At 40.5% G+C, this 15,639-nt stretch overlaps 1 protein-coding gene across 5 annotated transcripts in view; it reads left to right on the top strand.

Annotated features, from left to right (window-relative positions):
• Positions 1 to 15,639, top strand: part of HDAC4 (histone deacetylase 4) — a 1,367,213-nt gene that overhangs the window by 229,234 nt on the left and 1,122,340 nt on the right. For all 5 annotated transcript variants that reach the window (XM_078681413.1, XM_078681410.1, XM_078681417.1 and 2 more), the window contains one exon: positions 3,910 to 4,152. In XM_078681413.1, coding sequence (XP_078537539.1) covers positions 4,131 to 4,152 — 22 coding nt within the window. In that variant the 5' untranslated portion in view covers positions 3,910 to 4,130. The remainder of the gene's footprint in view (positions 1 to 3,909; positions 4,153 to 15,639) is intronic.

The following is a 15,639-nucleotide window of genomic DNA, read 5'->3' as shown; positions in this document are numbered from 1 at the left end:
CCAAGAATCTTTGCGATCTGTTCTGAAGGAAGGATTCAAACCATTTCAGTACAAGTCCCGACATTCCCATCCTCTTGTGTAGTCTGTCCAGTAGTTTTTCATGATTTACCGTGTCGAAAGCAGATGATAGGTCGAGAAGGACTAGTAGGCATGTTCTATTAAGATCTAGGGCCTGTAATGCGTCATCAACTATATGTAGGATCGCTGTTTCCGTACTGTGTCCTGTTCTGAATCCCGATTGGCAGTTGTCCAATAGCCTGAAGTTTGTGATGTGATGGCTTAGTTGATTTTGTAGATATGAAGTGCGATCAGATAACTGATGGCATCCCTTGGGGCACACTATTAGGCGATTCTTGCCTTCACCATTCAAAGAAACATGATTGTGTTCATGATCAAAAAAACGCATTTATTCCATGGTATTCAATCTGGATAATGTTAATTCACATATTCGTGATAAAGGTGTATTCCACTCTTTTTTTACATATTGCTCCACATATTGCTCCAATGCATTTCGGACAATAGTCCTTCGTCGGGGAGCACCTTCAGGTTCACCGCCGGCAGCTCCATTGCCGGCGGTGAACCTGAAGGTGCTCCCCAGAACGAAGTCTGATTTTCATGTAAAAAGGCCGGGTAGATTACTAGTAGCTTAGATTAATTCATAATTATTTTGTCATTCTAAGGTAAACTGTTTACATATTATCAGATGAATAAATAGTGAAAAGATAATTCTGTTATGACTTCCACCATCTAGGCAAATTTCCTCGGTCTATCGTTATCATCACTCTTGTGTAGCTCAAAGAAAAGAGTCCATTCATTTTCCTATTAAGGCGTGATTCTTTGACAAAACCAATACATGGCGTTTTTATTTCTGAAAGTGGTCAGTTTTGTGTGCTTGTTCTTATAGGTTGGTGAATGAATGGTTCGATAGGAGCATGGATTGATGAATGAACGAGTGCATGGATGAGTAAATAGGTTGCTTGAGGGAGCAAATAGCTATAAAAGTTGGGTATGTTAGTAGCAGCAGCAGCAGTAGTGGAGAATAGCCTTCTGCAACCAATAAGACCATGGCCTTCCTTGCATTCTCGCATCATCTTACCTATTGACTATTCCATGTACTCAATCACCCATTCAATGCACTCATTCATTCATACTATTTTTCTGCATCTATTCCAACAGCTACTATTCATCCATCCATGCACTCATTTATCCATCCATCCATAACTCACTTACATTTATCCCTGCACCAATGTACACAACAACACACACAATAGGCAATCGGTGATCAAGCACCTTCATTTAAGACAAACAGACCCATTGGCTTGGTCATTTCTTGTTCTAAAGATGCTGGGAAGTTCAGCTCACTTGTTATGGGCCCAGTAGAGTTGAAATCCATTGACTCCCCCCAAAAACTGCCTTTGAATCTATATAGCTGTAATTGTAAAGCTTAGGTTGTATTCTGTATGTGCCTCTTCCCCCGCTGCCTTGCCCAGCAATTGGTTCCAGTGCTGCACTGACCAGCCTAAGCATATACAGTGATATGATTCTGGTTAGTGAGTATTCCCAAAACCTGCATGTCAAACAAGATATTAGTTTTTTCACTCCAAAATCGACCTATACATTAGACACAAGACAAGGCTCTATCATGCGCACCACACAGTGCCAGGCAATATAGTTTGTAAGCATTGCTACCGCAACTGCACATCCATATCCAGATTTATTTGGACGTCAACCAACTCTAACAGAACAAATTTGAATGGAACAGATTAGACAGCCCGCCTGGCAACGCCATGTGCACAACATTGTTGTAAAGCCTCCATAGTTGGCTTGATGTTGCCACCTTAATAGGACATCTGTACCGTCTCAGTACAAGAAACATCGTCCATTTTGAACAAGTAAAACCCGCCTGAGTACAACATTGCATCAAAGCCCCTGATTACAACACCTCCCCAAAGCCACATATTTGGACAAAGAAAAAAACCATCTTGAGCAGATCAACAGGCAATTGTACATCCCAGCAGAACAAAACAAACCAAAAGTTGATTGGCATACACATAAATACCTGTCTATTGTATTATTCTGATTCACAACAGGATCTGACCAGCCACCATCCATTACACTCCATTACTAAACAAAAGATCATTACATTCCACTCTTGGTTGGCATTATACAAGTATGGCGTGCCACACAGCAAGTGAAGACGCAACCAAACGCAATATCCACAGACCATTTTAACTATAGTCAAATAGAATCCCTGACTTGTGAAGGGTTTCATTCGCTAAAAGCACTATGAGACCATGCAAATTCTGAGCTAATCAAATATGTATAACGTTAATAGATAGGCCCAGGAATGTTTATTTAAAAAAAAATATATATTTCTGAAGTTTTATATAGCGTAGCATTATACAACCCATTTCAATATTTTCCAAAGACTGCAAGTCGCATGTATTACCCTTGACATTGCAATCCATTCAGTCCAGTGCAGCCGCATTCCTTATATACTGCGCAACAGTGAAGTATTGTGAAGTGCAAATGTGTTTCACCCAGAATACCAAAACTGTGCTGCTTCTAACCATGTTTTGTCAATGCTTTCTAGTCAGTTGGGCCATGATTTACTGTTCTTTGGAGTAATCAATGTTTCCATAGTCTGTTACAAACACAGACCAAATCTTTCTCAACAGTATCTTCTTCCTTTAAGTTTTGCCTACACACCTGTTGCTGTGGCCGAAAGACCTACTATAGACAACACCAATACTTACAGTTGCCTTAGTGTCCGCTCGTTCCATATCATTGGATGGCTTTCCTGTCAATCACATTTGCTTGCTCCATGTTTGACTATCTGCCTTGTGCTAGTTCTTCCTCTTGAGCACAGCTTCTTTTGTATACTTCTCAATGGTGGCTTGAATTCTGCCACTGCGTATATTCAGAGAAATACTTTTTTCTTCTGCCTTTAGCACTGTTAGCATTCCATGGGTGTGTATGTGTTTTCTTGCTCATGTTCCCTCCAAGAGTTACTTTCCCCTTTTCACCCTTGCCCCACACTCTACTTGTTGCTTCCCCACACCCAGCTTTTCAGTTGCTCACCCCTCCCTGTCGTCTTCTGATATATTTATCTATATATACATTTTTTTTTTAGAAAGTGCCCTTCATTGTTCCTCGGACCCTCCCTGCTCAACGCTAAAAGTATAAAAAAAGATCAAACCTTGTTTTCTGTACATTCAAGATGGCGGTCAGGTTGCGCAATGCAGTGTGACGCGGCATGGCAGCCATCTGACAGTATAGAAAAGTATATTTTCTATACTTTCTAGACAGCTGCGTCATTGTCATGTTGTGTAATGCAGTGGGCGACAATCTTTAGAGTGTAGAAAATGATGTTGTCTGTAATTTTAGCATGACGGGCTGCTGCTATTAGCTTTTCCAATGCTGCCACGTTATAATAGAATCTGCATTGTTGTTTATCCAGGACACCATTACCTGGCATCTTAGACATTCTCTCTGGTCTTTATGAATGGCAAAGTTAGGTTTTCGTTATCTTTTTGAGTTACTCTGATACTCTGGCCTTTTCTGTTTCCAGCTTACAAATGGCAAAGTTTTTGTATATCCCAATGTGTTTTCATTTCTTTTTGTCTTATGTTCAAGTGACTCTAATCCTCTTCCTTCACATTGTTTTTCTAAATAGTAAAGTTACCTTGATACCACATCTTTCTCTAAATGTAGGCAATTATTAATCCCTATAGCATTGTTATGTACAGTCGGGTTCCCCAGATTTGCTGTATTCTGTTGATTTGTGTTTTATTGCTTCCTTTTTATAGAGCTAGCTATTGATACAAAACACAACATAATGCCTCATTATTTTAGCATTTCAGACTGCTTTTCTTGTGATGGTAACCATGGATTTCCTATTTCTTCTAGCCCAGTATCATGGTTCTGAGAAAGATCGGAGGAGAACTGTCCATGCTGGCGCCCACACAATATTCATAAGGTCGGTGTTCAAGCCTGGAGTTCGACGGGTGCAGGAACGTTACCACTCTGTTTCTTCGTATGCATTTCTGGAGAGTTGGCGGTGAATGGAACGATTTTCCATGTGGAAATTTCATCCCCTGAAGCAACAGGAAGGGTAGACCTAGCCAGCAATGAACTCCCAAAGCCATCCAGGTAAGGGTTGCACGGATTCAGCAATGTGGAAATGCAGTTTAACTGTGTTAGCATTTGAGAGTCCCATTTTCAAACGGGGGGAGGGGGGGTGGAGAGAAGTTAATTTTTTATTTTTATTGTCTTCTGGGGTATTAATGTTATAGGTAATTGATGTTCACTACTGTTGATCTGGAACTGTCTGTAGAGGCAGAAATGATTGACCTAATTATCCAGAGCGATGGACAAGTGAGATCAGTGGATGTGCTCATGGACCCGGGGCAGTTCTATGTATTGTAATAACCAACCAGTGCCTAGCTGACCTTGTCATCGGAGGCATGGACAATATAGGACTTCGTCTGAGACTTCTTGCGTCTGTTACAAAATATTGAGCAGGGACAACGTTTGTAAGTTCTTCTGTGAGGCAGATCAAGTGGCATTAACAAGCAAAATTCGTTTCAAAACATATCCAGTGCATTCGTGTATAGTATAAAATCAAATTATATACAGATGCCGCTTAAACAAATTCACAGGCGGCAACAGTTACTGTGTCCTAATTTTACGATTCCTTTGTTTTTATATTGCTTGTTTAAATATTTAACAAATGCACAGAAGGAATATTTACTATATATTCCTGTCTTGGAATCTGTTCCTTGGCATGCTATTTCCCAGGAAGAACAAAGCTGTAGACTTATGCTGAATAGTAAATAAAAACCAATTGTCCTGATGACCTTAAGTAGCCTGAAAAAAATTAGGTATTTTATTAGCATTCAAAATGACATGTATAAATAGATTGCTGTGTGTAAATACTGTTTCTTGTTTTATATTTGATGTGTTTTCTTTAAAGAATATTTTGATTCCCTTTCAGTGTTTATTTTTTAACCTAACAATGAACTATGAACTAAAAATAAATGTTTACATGAATACGCTTATAGTATGCTGCAGCCATACCAAGATTGCACTTATATGGCATTAAACACATGAAAAGATTTTGGAAGATCTAAAACATTTCCCCTTTATACAAGCATTGACAACTCTAATTGTTATTCTGACTTTTGTATGGGAAGAAGGTTTACTCTGAGTTGAAAAAGAATATCAGAGCTTGCACATTGCCTTTAGGAGCACTAGTGCATGTACTCTTCACACTCCTAAGCATCACAGACAGCAGCAAAAGATGAACACACAGCATGTACATCTACTTGAAGAAATATACAAAAGTGGTGCAGAACAGGTAGCAGCAGTACAAATTACATCATATTACAAAAGGCCTTCACACGGATTACTCCATCTTGCATTAGATAACAGAAGATTACATTACAGACCAATGTCAAAGCAGAGTCTGAGTATCCTATAAGGAAATCCACAATCTTGCTGGCCTTATCATTAGGGCACAACTATTTAGTCCTGTAAATAGATCTGCCATACAAATGTTGCTTGAGGACAGAGATCCATACATTTCATTTAGGATGTAAACCCCTTTTCTCTGTATGGAATTAGCAACAAAGATAAATAATGGTAGGAAGTATCTCTGTGCTTTTTATTGTGATCATGTTCTCATATATTGTTGGACTGTTCTGTGTTTTTAAGTATGTGGCGAAGGATTTAAAAACCTTTATTTCTGAAAGTATCATGCCATGTCTTGCAGTGCTGTTATGAACCTTATGGTCCATATGTATTTTGTATGTGGTTTTTGGCCCTGGCCGATGTTTAGTTTGTAGAAACAAATATTACCTAATTATTGTAGCTATGCGTTTAAGCGTCTTTTATTTATATACCTTTGTCTTGTACTAGTTCAACAGTCTAATTTGTCTAAATACACTTTATTTTAAACTGAATCCATTTCAGAAGGTAAATACTGGGATTAGTTTACTCTGTACTAGTTAAAATAAGACTGCTTCGCTTTTGCCTACAAAATGAGTTTGTGACCTTGTATTGGTCTGTAAAAGGAGACTACTCGGATTACTTTATCCCTCACTATATAACAGAATGGTATTTTAATATTTACTTTGCATTAAATTACTGACATTGATTGCATTGCCTTGAATAAGGTTACAAATTGGTTACTGTAGTTGCCTACCATCAGTTACATTTTAGCAGATTACTATGATTGCAATTCTAGGATTGGATTGCAATTCGAGATTACTCCGATATCTTTATCTTTTATTGGATTAAAAAGTATTACTTTGACTGCTTTAATGTCCATTACAAAGCAGCAGGAAGTACTCTGACTACGTTACTGTGTACTCATTTGTTGATATTTTACTTTACAGTGAATTAGTATAATTTCTATTATGTTTATTTTGTACTGGATTTTTAGAAGTAGATGGCCAGAACTGCTTTACCCTGCATTAGATCGCAGAAGAATGCTCTGATTATTTTGTCCTGCTTTGAATTCCAGAAAACTATTCTTATTACTTTACCCTCTACTGAATTTCTGAGTGAGATTATTCTGATTACTTTACCTTGGATTTGATTGCAGGAGGAAACCGTGTACCCTTAATGGATCAAAAAAGGAACAAAAAAATTGATCACTTTTATTTACTTTGCCATACATTTAAATGATAAGAATTGATCTTATTATGTCACAATGCATTTCCATTAAAGAAGATAGCCCCCTGATTGCTTTACACTGCATTAGATTATAGAATGAGATTACTGGTTTTCAATTACTCTGCATTTAGTTGTTCAAAAATAATGTTATTTGTTCACCTTGGATCTAATTACAGAAGATTACACTAATTACTTTATTTGCATCCTGCAAATTACAGAATGGGATTATACTGACTGTTGCGTTAGAAAATTATACTTTTTTCTGATTACTAATATGCTTTAGATTGTAGAAATAAATTGCTTTGATCACTTTTTCCGCCGTATTACTGAATTATATAAGGAAATACCTTTAATTATGCCCCTGTGCTTAGATCATGTGAAGAGATAGCTCAGATTCCTTTACCTATGAAGATAATGCCAAGAACATGCCAGGGAATTCCCAATGCCAGTTGTCTTCCCCACACCACACTTAATTCCCATGTGCCAAAATATATATAGTCCATGCCAAATTAATGATAAGCACCCCTACAGCCTATGAATGAAGTAAAATACACCCTGGCAATCATCCAATGACACAATATCAGCATTGAGCACAAAACGCATGTAATGAAAGCTTTAACAATGAATAAGGCTTTATTAAATATTAATCTTGCTTCCATTAACAGGATGAGCAATATTGCCTTACTTTTACCGAGCTATTCAAGATCAGTTGTTGATTTGGGGAGTCAGCAGTATGTGGTAGTGTGCGTATGACACTGCCTATTCCCATACTCGCCAGGGCCACTCCCTCCCCCGCTATCTTCTACCACTCTTGTAGTTGTGTTTGTGAGAATCTGACTACCATCTTGGATTATTTTGGGTCCTATGAGAGATGGGATTTGCAGAAGTACAGTTGATTGAGGAGTTATGCGGAGGTCCTCCGAGAACTGCACTGTACTCTGCAATGTCGCTAGACAAATTATTTGCATCGGTGTTGAATGCTTGTGCCTTCTTACCAAGGAAGCTATGCCTAATGGGGGAGTAGCTGTTTCAAACAGCAGCTAACACTGATTTGGGTTTGTGGATTAAAAACATGTTGTTTTTCTTGGAAGCCATCATTTGCACTGACCCTGTATGAGCCAGTTATATATGTGCTTTGCCTAGCAGTCTGGTTACGTTAGGGAAACAGGCGGCGACTCTGCATGTTTGGGGCACATATTTGGACACAGCCTACAAAAATGTAATTGTCAGTGACCAAGAAGGGTCTCATGTTGTTTCCCTTGCATTCATTTATCTGTCTGAGTTACTGGTATTATTTTGTATTCTTTTTAGGTCTGTGTCCCACATAAAGGGTTTACCTTTGTCCTTGTGTGAGACTTTGTGTGACAGTTTATCCTGATATGATATTTCCCTTCCATATCTTTTGTTCTTAAGCAGCGTTGCTTGTGATTGCCTCTACCTCATTAATTTAGAATCACAACTGAGGTTGGGGATTTGTATCAGTTGTTACAGACCAGAGCTGAAATAATCATAATTTCTGCTCTAATAATATCTGTGATCTAAACCTGGATTTAAACTAGATTTTCTTCGGCTCGTTTTTGCCATGCGATAAGACAAGAGGCAGTAACACTTGCCCGAAATGTATTCTGGGCACCGGGATGTACCAAAGGTCTTAGTTCAGTCTTAAATTGAGTCAGATTCAGAGCTGCTACTCAGCTCAGCAACGAAGAGATTTCAGTCATCAATTTGCAGGTTATTCCTTTAACTCTAGTCGATAAAAGCACTTCGACCATCGTAAGTTGCAGGATATCATTTGTTGTTCGATATTGTAATTATTTCTAAAAGTATTGCGACTGGAAGGCTAAGAATTTAGATTATACCAAAAAAAATCTTTTGAAGATTCTCGATCAGCATACATACCTTCAAACAATCAAACAAAAGACGCTCATGTAAAAGTCTAGATCCACAGAGGAGGTTAGTCTACCACCTTAACCAGAGGAGAATAAGTGATGGTATGATGTGGAAACACTACATGAGCCCATACACCATCAACTGAACAACATAAAGATACATACAATGAAGATTATGATGTAGCAGAGGTTTAAGAGCTAATAAGGGAGGAGCATTAGGCTGAATCACCGTCAGAAAATCTAGATCATACCCAATTAGGCTCTCACACACTGATGAGATTTTACTTTATAATGCTTTAATATAGAGAGCCCACTTGTATATAGTTGTAGAAGAACTACTGGTTCTTCAGGCTTTAGATACTTACCCTTCTGAAGAGGAGAAACCCATACCTTTAGATGTTACCAAAGTCTGTATAAATTGGAAAGACGCACACTTTTTACCCCAGTTACCAGTCCTGTTACTGATATCTCTCCTAACCTCTGTCACGATTTCTTCATTGTGTAATTAGAAACACCTAACTGAATGGTTTCACTATTATCTTTGCCAGCGTGCTGAAGACCAGCCTCACATTTTGAGTGCCGATGACATCCCTAACACTTATAAGAGTTAAATCATCTGCTCAGTCATATCTGATCATTAATGTTCATTCATTGGCCACTTTTAAAATTAATGAAGTAATGCCAAATGTTACTTTTACTTTAGGAACACATTATCATTGCAACATTTACACCAGTAAGTGACACGTATCAACGGTAAACCCCCAACTGAGCGCCCCATTTTAAATAGCAAAGTTGGTCATTTTAAAACAAATCTATTAATCCATAACACACTTTAAAGCCCTTTCTCTACCATGAAACACTGCATGCTGTCCATCCAAACCCATTCTTCCTCCCACATTCAATAGAAATGTGCTTGCAGAATATCATAATTATAATTAGGAAAACATTTGATAATCTGTTTCGATATTGTATAATCACTAGTTGTGCAACACCCTTAGATCACTCCTCTTTTTTCCATACTCACCTCCCCTGACGTCCAAGAGCTAGCTGTCCCTCACTCCCTTAAACCTCCTAGCCAAACTTAAATTAGCTTACTTTTCTGGTAACTCTGTCAATGCTGATAAAAGAAATCTCTGCCTTCCAAGCACAGCAATCCCTCAAATTGTCAGTTTGCTGCTTCCGCAAAATGTATTTTCCTCGTCATTAAAAACTGCCGTGATCGCCAAAAGAGAGACCAGCTCCAGCTCTCCTCTCCATCAGATGTCTCCAAAGAGACCTGTTAGAAAACTCTTGCCTTGGCTAACCTTTTGCAAAATCTGTTATGTTGGCATCTTTCCTTGTATCAGACAAATATCAAAGATCCACCAGTGTCTGAATTCTTGCACTTTTGAGCATGCCTCGCTTTCTCTAGATCATGAAAGTGCTTGTCTTGTGCTACACATGACCTGACCCTTTTAAGTCTTTAAACCTACAACTTGTGTGCGATTAAGTGGGCTTCATTTCAGGATGATCTTAATTAAAACAAATTGGACTCTGCAGTCCAGTTCAACTTCTCGGCCTCCTATTCAACAACATGACCCTAAGCAGCATCCTCACACCAATGCTATTAAAGTCCAAGAAGTCCTAGAATCCAGCATTTCAATGGCTCGAATGAGACTTCTCCCATCAATGAGGTCAGAAAGGAGGTTTGACTCTGAGTCATCCAAGATTGAATGATGCTTTCGGCTGAACTTCAATTATAAAGAGTAAGGGAAAAAAAGAAGGGATTACATAGACAAATACTCTATTCTAGGCTCGGCATAAAAGAATGCGGTGATCGATCAGTGACAATAGACATTGTATAGAAATCATAAGCTAACAGAGCTCCTTCACAGGCAACTAGTAAATCAATCACAAACTAGTATTTGTTGGTCACACTCATGACAAAGACTAAAGAAATTGTGACTGGGTCGGAATGCGTTGACTGAAAGAAGAGGAGCATTTAGTTTTAATTAAAAGACAGGATTACACTTAGGTCCTTGGAAATGTACAACACAAAAATATACACAGTGAACCATTCCACTAATATACTCCTTGAGAATAACTCAAGAATAAGGTATCTTTCTCCATAGCAAGCTCTAACGAAAGGGACATTATCCCTTTCACATGCCTGTATAAGGACCGCGGCCATTGTTTTCAGTATAGAAAATGCTGATCCACTTCAATAACAAAAAATTAAAAAGTGTAAAGCATGAATCATGACTTGTTTTTTAGCATGAGCACTAGTGTGCTAAAGAGTCATTTGTTAAACAGAGGCGAAGGTTAATATAAATGCACAAATATTACTATTCAGTGACACAACACACTCATACTTTATAATCAAATGTTTTCTCTGTAAGAAGCCAAATAATTCAAAGAAAAATATTCAATGAAAAGAAAGCATGCATACATGTCAAAGGAAAGAATCCGTGGGTGACATAATAAATACAATCTTTTTCCTAATATAGACATTGTGAACACAAGATGACTTGCTTGTTCCACTTCAACACAAACGAAGTTGTATAGTCTGGTACTCATCTGGGGGTGGGTGCTTTTGTACTCTTTATGTCAACGTATATCGTTTATTTATTGTGTCAGCATATAAAAATAAGCCATACAATATACTGTATACAATAATAAAATGTTCGTGTAAGCATAAATACAGTAAAATAAATATAATTTGGTATTTGGCAACACAGCTTTGGATGCAAGAAACACCAAAAACACTCGAGTATAACATTCTTCCTTGGCCATGCAATTGAAATGTCGTTAGGGCCCTAGGTAAAGTGCTCCGTGCAAGAAATTGTGTTAAATGAGGTACGTTTTTACAACTTGGAAAGGGTGCAGTTAATAATGATATAACAACAATAAGTATAACAATTAAGACATTTCAGAACTCCAGTATTATACTATCTAGTGCAATAATAGAATAAATATTAAAAAAACAATAAATTGGCATCCCGCGTAAAAACGAGAGACCACGAAGCCACCTAAAAATAATTGGGGTCTGCCTGGACTGGGCACTTAAAATAACAGAGGGCCCAATTAAAGTGCTTTGTGCAAGAAATTACAAGTTGGTTGAAGTGTTTACAACTTGAGGACGGCAGCAGAACTCAAACGTTAAGTTGTCTAATGCAAGGCTGCGTCACTTTCCAAGCTTCATAGATATATAAAGATACTGGGTCAAAAACAGTATTAATGTCTGCTCTTAAACATAAGTGCATTAAAAGAGGACGAAGGAATATCTTCCTTGCTGACAGAGAAAAGAAGCATAGCAGCATAACGTGTGTGAGAGTCTCAATGCCACCTAGCAAGCAGGGACAGGTGAATCACCCCTGGAGGTCAACCAGTTTCGTATAAAGGACTTTACAGAGAGGCATCCAAGCTGAATTTTTTTATAAACCGTGCTCTCTTTATCGGTGGAAATATATGATCAATATAGTTCTCGAAACCAAAAGCAGGTTTAATACCCCGCAGGATAACAGTTTTCCATGGTGCTAGTCGGAAATCAGTGACCAGTAATTCCTCTTTAGTCTATCCAGGTTTGAGGAACCCGTGGCCTCCGGATTGGTCCAATATTCGTAGCAACCAATGGTGTTGAGGGATTGGCAATATGTTTGAGCTATGGTATCTAGTAAGAATGGCTTCTCTCCCAAAGTTCACGGATTGCTTTGAGGTAGATCGATAAACTCGGTTTTGACCAAAATTGGTACCAGAACAAAAGTGATTGTAGAGCAGTATTGGCTTCGATGTTGTTCAAGCCAAACTCATGTCTGAGAGCTGCCATTGGGGTCCCAGTGGCAAGTAGTAACAACTGGCGTAGAAATTTATTTTTAATTTACTGGAGGCCTGCTGCCTTTCTGGGTTCCCAAATGTGATCTCCATATAAGTATGATGATGATGCAAGTGCTTTGGCTTTTTCGCCCAACACTGCTGCTGAAAATGAGGACAGCATTTGACTGTTGGGGTATGCTAATTTTGTTCTTTTTCTCCTGTTTGCACCAGGTTCGATTAGCGTCAAACCTTATCCCTAGGTAATCATAGGAATCGACCTGTTCAAGTGACTGGTTGTAGACTCTGAAGGAAGTCTTCAAGCTGTGCTGAGAGTTGAGCTTCATATATTGTATTTTTGAAATGTTTATTTTATGTATCGTCTTGGAACAATATAATTGAAAACTTTTAAGAAGTTTGTGCATGGAAAGTTCAGTGAAGGCCAATTGAACTGCGTCATTGGCAAACAGCAAGAATGCTCTTTGTAACTTATTGGCCTCACCCCTGTTTATTCCAAACAGGGTATATAGTTTACTATTTAAATGTTACTTTCACATTTACCAGCAGCCATACTTTGACCACCCCTACTCTGTGTACAAGCCCTTTCTGGTCATGCATTGCTAACTATCCCACCCATGTTTCCCCCATTTTGGGCTGTGCCTTGAATAAATGAAAAGATTTATAAAGCACAGCAGCCGCTCCAAAAGAGCATCCCATCACTACAGAAAAAAGGCACATGCGCACAACTGACAAGTTAGAGAATAGAAAAACAGCCAAGAATGTAACCGTTTCCTAAATTGCATTTATTTGGTGTTATGGCAGAGTTCAGACTGTAATTTTTTCCAGACCTTAGCTGCCAGAAAGGAAAAGGAACAACCTCCCTTCCGGGTACACCAGAACCTAGGTATCTTCAACTTATGGGTATCCAGTGTTGAAGACAGGGTTGATAACATCAAGGGCATTACCTAGCACACGAGGAGTGCACAGATCCTAAACGGATCCGGATTTACGCCTACGAATGGCTTGCGTAGACTCCTCTAAAGTGATATGTTCAAACTCGGCGAGGGTACAACCCACTCTCTGGGCAGATACTGTTGGCAGTTCCCCCTTAATATCATCCTCCTTGACCTAGAATTGATCCTCTGCAGAGTTTAAATGACCCAGAGGGCGTGATCAGAGTTGGAGGAGCATAATGATGAACAGGCTGCTTGCGTTCGCATATCCAGCTCTAGCCCCGTCTACCAAAACTGGCACTTACCACGCAGAAATTTCCCTGGTTCTGATTGGGCCTAGTTTTGCCACTTTTGCGCAGGCCTCTAGTGGTGGATCTGAAGAGATGTGCATTGCTTCAGGCATGAGAATTGTTCATAGGCATGTAGTAACTACCTCCATCATGGTTTATTACTACTATGTTGGTGTTAACCTGATTTTCATTGCATGCTGTTCGCTGCTTCCTTAGTTACACCTACTTTTGCATATTTACAAGGAACACAAGTGCACTGTACACACGTACATCACATCTCTTCATGTGTAATGTGGCATTGTGAGTTGCAAGGCAGTTAAGCTTGCATGCGTTCTTAAACTAGAACGTATTTTCTGGAGCACGTCCTACGTAGACCAGAAAGGTGCTTTGTGAATTGATCCGCAGAGTTTTACCAGCGAAGCCGCCATAAAATCCCAGGTACGTTTCAGGATGTTGAAACAATTCTTTATTTCTCTTGCATTTGTTTCTGTGTCTTTCCAGTACTATTTATGAGATTATTTTTTTGTCATGCAGAGTTCTGTAGTAGGGGATCTCTGTGTATAGTCATAATCTAGTGAATAGTCCCGCCCATGTGCGTGGACCCCGGCAATCAAAAATAATCTCTTAAGTTGTCAAAAAATTGCAGAACTGCAAAGACACTTAAGAGAAAATTTAAAGACAAATAATGCAGCCTATATCCACAGGCTACACTGTCCAGTACTTCAACTAGAAATTCCACCAAAAATCCACAAACAGCAAAGCCTGTCCAGATTTCCCATGCTTTTACTGCAAAAAAAACCCTCAGAATGATAGAGAGGAAGGCCTGGACAGACAAGCCCCATAGGCTGCCATTATGTGGTTTAAACAGGATACTGTGCCTTTAAGGAAACCTTCTAGAACCTTCTCCAAGTATCCCAGAATGCATAGCAGGTCCCACTGACTTCAGTTCTTTTTTCCGGCTCCTGCTTACAGGACCCTGGCATTGAGCTCTCCCTTGTTTCAAGGGTTTATTGCATGTTTTGGCACTTTTGTATTCTAAAAGTGTTGCAGTTTACTCTCTTGGTTTTCTCTTCTCTTCTGTGTGCTGCTTCAGGTGTTTTAGGGCTCTAAAATGCCTGGACTCTTTGTGAAGTGTCCAGCATGTGAGAGGAAGAAGGCCAGAGGTGATCCCCATGAGATCTGCATCGTCTGCCTCCCTGAAGATCATGTCCCTGAGGAGTGTGTCATCTGCCAGCAGTTTACAACTCGCACTCTGAAGGAAAGGGCGAAGATCAGGCTGTCTGGCCTTGAGGAGAGGCGCCTGCAGGCTGCAGGTGGGTCTGGGCAGTCAGGGAGGGTTCCCTCTGCCTCTGCTGAGGCCTCTGGCGGGCTCCCCAGAGGCAGGAAGCCCAGCAAGCGATCCAGGTCTCCGTCGACGTCGGTAGCGTCGACGTCGACGTCGAGAGGGATGACGGCGGTGTGCTCCCCTTCTCCCCGGGGCTCCGGGTCGAGACATCGGGACGACTCGACGTCGAAGCCACCGCTGACGAAGCCGCCGTCGACGTCTTCGTCGTCGACGTCGAGGGCTGCATCCCGACGTCATGGACGGAGCAGGCATCGGCGCTCGCCGTCGAGGCGACACCGCCGGTCGACGTCGAGGGGATCCTCGACGTCGAGAGCATCCAGACGACGGCGGCGACGCTCGTCGTCGAGGGAGGACCGCTCGACGTCGCGGAGGCATGCGACGTCGCGAAGGAAGAGGTCGGCGTCGAGGAGTCGGCGTTCGGCGTCGAGGGATCGGCGTACGGCGTCGAGGGGTCGGCGTTCGACGCCGAGGAAGAAGAGGTCGACGTCGCGGAGGCGGCGTTCGACGCCGGAGTCAAGGAAACGTCCTTCGACGCCGGAAAAGCGACGCTCGACGTCGAGCAGACGGAGGTCGACGTCTGGGAGTCGGTCAGGATCTCCAAAGCGTCGCAAGAGGGATTCTAGTCCCAGGAGTCACACTGCTTCCAGTGGGGGACGCAAGAGGAAGCGGTCTCCGGCTGAAGGGTCGGGCTCTCA

This window comes from Lissotriton helveticus, chromosome 3_1 (genome assembly GCF_964261635.1).
Source record: "Lissotriton helveticus chromosome 3_1, aLisHel1.1, whole genome shotgun sequence".
In the NCBI taxonomy this organism is placed as follows: domain Eukaryota; kingdom Metazoa; phylum Chordata; class Amphibia; order Caudata; family Salamandridae; genus Lissotriton; species Lissotriton helveticus.
The sequence above is the reverse complement of the archived record's forward strand: the minus strand, read 5'-3'. Positions and strand labels throughout refer to the sequence as shown.